Source organism: Muscardinus avellanarius (genome assembly GCF_963383645.1).
Source record: "Muscardinus avellanarius genome assembly, chromosome: X".
Lineage (NCBI taxonomy): Eukaryota > Metazoa > Chordata > Mammalia > Rodentia > Gliridae > Muscardinus > Muscardinus avellanarius.
In genome coordinates this window covers 102,136,384-102,142,673 of record NC_137792.1, presented here as the reverse complement: position 1 = coordinate 102,142,673, position 6,290 = coordinate 102,136,384, and the positions used below count along the sequence as shown (strand labels likewise).

At 43.9% G+C, this 6,290-nt stretch overlaps 1 protein-coding gene across 1 annotated transcript; it reads right to left on the bottom strand.

Annotated features, from left to right (window-relative positions):
• Nucleotides 1-4,509: 4,509 nt before the first annotated feature.
• Nucleotides 4,510-5,373, bottom strand: MORF4L2 (mortality factor 4 like 2; the record flags this gene model as incomplete). The annotated part of the gene is made up of 1 exon (XM_080719157.1): nucleotides 4,510-5,373. One exon carries the CDS (start codon nucleotides 5,371-5,373, stop codon nucleotides 4,510-4,512), a length of 864 nt encoding a protein of 287 aa, XP_080575283.1.
• Between the last annotated feature and the right edge of the window lie 917 nt (nucleotides 5,374-6,290).

The following is a 6,290-nucleotide window of genomic DNA, read 5'->3' as shown; positions in this document are numbered from 1 at the left end:
GTTCCATCTCCAGTACTGCAATAAAATAAATAAGTAAATAAATAATAAAATAGGGCTGGGGAGTGTAGATCAGAGATAAAACCATCTTTGGTTCAAGCCCCAGTACCACCAATGATAATAATAATAATGATGGTGATAATAAAATAATAAATCTTGGGAAGCTGAAGCAGGAGGATCACAGATTCGAGGCCAGCCTCGGCAATTTAGTGAGGCACTGTTTCTTTTCTTTTTCTTTCTTTCTTTTTTTTTTGTGGTACTGGGGATAGAACCCAGGAGCATTCTACCTCTGAGCTACAACCTCAGCCCTATTTTTTATTCTTTATTTTTGAAACAGGGTCTCACTAAGTTGCGGAGAGCTTCACTAAGTAGCCGAGACTGTCTGCGAACCGAGACCCCCTGGTCTCAGCCTCCTGAATGCTGGGATGACAAGCGTGAGCCACCACGCCCGGCTTGTGAGACACTCAGAGTAAAAAATAAAATAGGGCTGGGGTTGTGGCTCAGAGGTAAATTGCCCCTGGTTTCAATCCCCTGTACCATGATCACCACCAATAATAATAATAATGATAAACAAAAAATAAGATATGGCTGGGGGGTATAGCTCAGAGGTAGAACCCCTCGCCAGGTCAAGTCCCCAGTACCACACATACTAAACAATTAATATTAAGATAGGGCTGGGGATGTAGTTCAGAGGTAGAATGTACCCGGCTTCAATTCCTGGAATAATAAAAACAATAGTACAACTCAGATGCATGGAATTTACAAAATAACTTTCTTCTTTACCCTGGTTCCTCCTACTGCCACTCCCCCTCCCTATTCTTTTAACAAAGACCAGAATTTGAGAAATAACATTTGGAGGGTCTAGTCATTGCACAATGGAGTGATAGTCACCTGGCTATGTCCTACTAATCTGACATATATCCCTGAAAGTATGTTCAGGTAAATAACTCACCAGCACCCAACCCGAGGTGGGGGTGGTGACAGTAGTGATGGGAGATATTTTAATTTTGAACTATTTATGTCTTGGGTAAATGGACCTACTTTACATTAACTTGCAATTTGTGCTTCTTTTTAAAATAAGCCTGTTTCAGCCGGGCGTGGTGGCGCACGCTTGTCATCCCAGCATTCGGGAGGCTGAGACTGGAGGATCGCGGTTCGCGGACAGCCTCAGCTACTTAGTGAGGCCCTCCGCAACTCAGTGAGACCCGGTTTCAAAATAAAGAATAAAAAATAGGGCAGAAGCTGTAGCTCAGAGGCAGAATGCCCCTGGGTTCCACCCCCAGACCCCCTCTTCCCCCCCCCCAAAAAAAAAGCCTGTTTATATTTATGGCCTGTTTCCTTAGTATAATTTGTAAAAAAAACTTTGCATTTTAAGGACATTATTTGACACACACACACACACACACACACACACGCACACACATATTTTGTATTTTTAAGGCTGTCTGTGCTGTTCTTATGTGCTGCACATCTAATAACTATGTTGCTTCATTATAAAGTTATTTAAAATATTTGTACTCATCTCTCTCCAAATTCTCCTGGAGGCACCTTGCCAATAACCTAATATTTATTTATTTATTTATTTATTTATTTTTTGCGGGTCTGGGGACGGAACCCAGGGGCATTCGACCTCCAAGCTACACCCCCTGCCCTACTTTTTATTCTTTATTTTGAAACCAGTCTCACTGAGTTGCAGAGGGCCTCACTAAGTAGCTGAGGCTGTCCGCGAACCGCGATCCTCCAGGTCTCAGCCTCCCGAATGCTGGGATGACAAGCGTGCGCCACCACGCCCGGCTAACCTAATATTTAGAAAGGGCATCTCTAGGTCAAGATTATAAAATATCCTTCATTTTAGGGAAGCAATCTTTGGTTTATATATAAAGTGAAAACCTTTAGTCCATTTGGAACGTACTTTGGAATAAAGGGTAACGCAAAAAATCCAACATTTCTCCCAAATGTTTCTTGATCATCGTATTCTTTTAGTACTTTTTCAAATGCTCCCTCTGTGAAGAAAACACATTTACATATTCATAGACATTTCCATTCTGTTCCTTTGTTTTGGTCCTCCAAATAAACTGTTTTGCTTTTGTGGTCTTAGGGATTCAACCCAGGGGTAATCTATCTTCCAGCTACATCCACAACCCTATCTTATTGCTTATTTTGGAAAAGAGTCTCGCTAAATTGCTGGGGCTGGCTTCAAACTTGTGATCCTCCTGTCTCAGCCTCACAAGGACTGGGTTTACAGGCATGTGTCACCACGTCTGGCAAAATAGTTTTATTTATTTTTGCCGTACTGGGGATTGAACCTAGGGACATTCTACCTCTGAGCTACACCCCCAGCCCTATTTTTTTCTTTATTTTGAAACAGGGTCTCATTAAGTTGTGGAGGGCCTAAGCAGTTGTCTCAGCCTCCCAAGTACTGGGATTACAGGTGTGTATCACATCTGGCTTTTTAAATTTCGACAGGATTTTGCTAAGTTTCTCAGGCTTGATTCTAAACTGTGATCCTCCTGTCTCAGCCTCCCAAGTACTGGGAGTACAGGTGTCTGCCTGTATGTAATCTTTGTAACATGTATATGCAGAATTCTATGGGTATGTAGCAAAATAGTAACTAGGTTATTTAGGGTGTGCTAGATACCTCCGATTTGCACACTGCCCCCCCCCACCCACTTTCTTCCTTGATGTGCGTACGCCAGGCTTACCAATACGCTCACATCAAACGTCTTCCTTACTCTCTGGCCTGCAGTTTGGCCAATGGCAGGAGAGAAGAGTGATGTCCGGTAAGCATTTCTCCTCACCCTGGCTTTACTCTTTTCAGGGTCACTATGAGCTGACTCCATCTTGAAGACCACAGCTGCTGTCAGAAGGCCCTTTTCACACAGCTGTGTATCATTCCTGTGACCCCCCTCCCCTGCTTCCCCTTCCTCCCACCCCACACCCACTCAGGCACCCACTCAGTTACGCTAGGGGTGGTAACCCCTGGGGATGGGCTGAATCCCTCCCCCCAATGCATGTTGTAGTCCCAACCCTTAGGAACTCAGAACGTGAAAACCTGGATCTCAATTCCAGCCTCCAGAACTGGGAAATGAACCCCCCCCCCCCACACTCCAGGGGTGTTGGGGATCGGACCCAGGGGCATTCTACTTCCAAGCTACACTCCCAATCCAATTTTTTATTCTTTATTTTGAAACGGGGCCTAAGCAGCTGTGGCTGCCCACAAACCCGGATCCCCCTGTCTCAGCCTCCAAAGTACTGAGATTACAGGCATGCGCCACCACACCCGGCTGAATTTCTGTTTTAAAAGCCACCCAGGCCCAGCCTGAGCTAAGACACATCACAATCCTACTCTTCTGCTGAAAACTTGGGGAAATTTTTTTTTTTAGTAAACTCTCCTCAAATCATCCATTTTGAGCCTCATTTCTTGCTGGGACCCTGACTGATGCAGTAGGATTATACATGATTCTTATTCTTCTATTTGTTCTTGATTTTACTTTACACGATTCCTATAATCACAAAGTACTTTTCTTGCTCATGATATAGCGCAGTGTTATGGAAACCAGGGGCATTCTACCTCTAAACTACACCCCCAGCCCTATTTTTTATTCTTTATTTTGAAACGGTCTCACTGAGTTGCAAAGGACCTAAGTAGCTGAGGTTGTTCAGGAACCGCGATCCTCAGGTCTCAGCCTCTCAAATGCTGAGATTATAGGCATGTGCCACCACGTGTGGGACACACCCAGCAGGAAAAGAAATTCTTTCACCTGGGAGTCTGAATTCTTCTGGGATGCCATCTAGACTGCTGAGTTTGTCAGTGTCGGCGATATTAAAGGCACACCACACAATTTCTTGCTTTGAAATTTAGAAACAAATTTTATTTAAGATCTGAAATACAGTTCCTAAAATATCAACTTCTCCAGAAAACCGTGGCTACACAATAATGCATTGCCTCTATCATGTTAGAACGTGCATTAGACTCAAATACAAAAACCATGAAACGAATCACCATCCTTCAACAATTTGAGCAAAGATAGAATGCCTAAGGTACAACATCGATGGATTTTTTTATAGGATGGGCAATTTTACTTCAAGCACCATAAAAAAAAAAAAGAGCACAAATGCATGGGTTTCTGGGTATATACATTAAGTTGAACCTTTGGCACTAGGAATCAGGGCGTTGTCACATAGCATCGAACACATAATAGAAAATCGTGTAGTGTCAAAGGGATAGAACCACCAGCATTCAAGCAATGTTGTCGACTAGGCAATAAAAATGTTCTACTGAATGTTTCTTCTTTGTCTAATTACTGCATACACTGGTAGCAACTTTGAAATGAGAAAAGGAGCTTGCGCTCCTTTTATTTTCTGTTTAAAACAAAACAGAAATCAACCAAAACGTAAGCCCTGTTATACATGAACAATTTTAAAGAACATCAATTATACAAGAAAAAGACTAAGAACAGAAAGTGTTTACGGATACCAGACATTAAACAGTGAGAGGTCAGTAGACCCTCCTCACAGGGCTTTGCGGTGGTACTCAGCAGAAGCCACTTTATAATCACTGGCAGTAAAGAGGGTTGCGGAATTTTTTGCCAGGTATTTCAGAAAATCATGCAGATAACCAAGTAACAGCGCAAGGCTCTTTTCATCAAGGGGCGTATAGGCCAGCATCGCCCCAATTCTGACAAATAATCTCAGAAGGTGTGGTGCCCCGTAAACCTGGGACATGGGCGCATCAGGGTGCGCCAAAAGGATTTCGGCATACTGGGGCCTTTCAAACTTATAGAGCAGCTGAGTGCCCAACATCACATTAAAATACTCCTTGATTCCTGCCACGACCTCATTCACTGCATATTCTTTGTTATCGACATTGCCCTGCGACTTCTTGCAGTTGGCGTACTCCTCCAGGATGGCATCTACATTTTTCTTCGCAGGGAGTTGAAATAGCTGCTTCTGCCTGGTCACTAGGTCCCAGTCCTCCACGAGCCACGGTTTCAGCTCCTCGGGTATTTTCACTTTAACCTCCATTCGATTCTTAAACGCGTCTTCGCTTTCCACAGTGGGGTCAGCCCGGGCCCTTTTCTTCCGGGGGGGCTGGGGGGCTTCGCTGGTACTGCCTCCATCTCCGTTGCCAGGAGTCTTCTGCTTATTTTTCCGTGTCTTCCTCACCGATCCAGAAGGGGGATTCTCCGCAGAGCGACCCCCCCATCTTCCCGGGAGAGCCGGCTCGAGACTCTTGGGCTGCGGGCCTGCGGTCTTCTTTCCCGAGGAGGCGCCTCTCATTTTGCTTCTCTGCATGTTGCTTCGAGTTGGCTTTTTAAAGTTCTCTTCTTCTGGGGTTAACTGCCGATTTTGAGAACCCTGCTTTCTGGAACTCATTCAACCCTGTTTTTATTCCAACCACTGTAATATAGAAAGCATTTTACTTGTTTTTCCCCCCATCTATGGCAGCCATATGCTTCATAAAGGCCCATCAGAGCACAACACACGAACTCTCTTGGAGTTGGATTTCAAACCCCACTTCAGGACCATTTATAATTGACTTTCTACCTCCTCCCCTCTCTTTGATCTTTACTATTCCCTGCTACTCTCACCCAGCCCAACACTCACCAGACATGCCCATATACTAGTTTTATGATGCCACCCTAAAGAGAGAAATGCAATTGTAGAGAGTAAAGGAATTAAATGGGAAGGAACCCATAAAAGGCAGTCGTTTGTGTCTACAAATCCAGAGAGGCCTGAACTAGGGCGACAAGAGTGCACAGAAACTGGACTTCTTCAGATCAGAACTGCGGATATCAGAGACTGCGTGTCTTCTGGGTAAATGCTATGACAGGCATTAGGAATTCAAATATTTAAAATGACAATGATAAAAAAAGGTTAGTAAGTGAGAGTTATAGACACATTTTGGGAGTAGACAAGGGGGATGTGACCCCCACTTCCAGTGACTAGTTGCTGGAGATTAAAATGTGGGGTGAGGGAGGAGTCAGTGATGCCTCTCAGGTTTTGAAGATGGGTGATTAGGTCATTGCTATCATCACCAGATGAGACGGCACCTATGAAAGAGGGTTGGTTAGAGGGGAAAGAAGCTTAACACTAGACTTGTGTGTGAGCTGTGCAGTTAAACGTAGGAGTTGAATTCTGGAAAACCTAAGAAAGATATTTAAGGAGGAAAGAGAGATAACAAGTGAAACGAAAATGTTAAGAGTTGCCATAAAAGATTTAGGAGTGTTATTTTGGAAGCCAAAGAAGTTGAGCATTTCAAGGGAAAGAGATAATCTACAGTGAAAAATGAG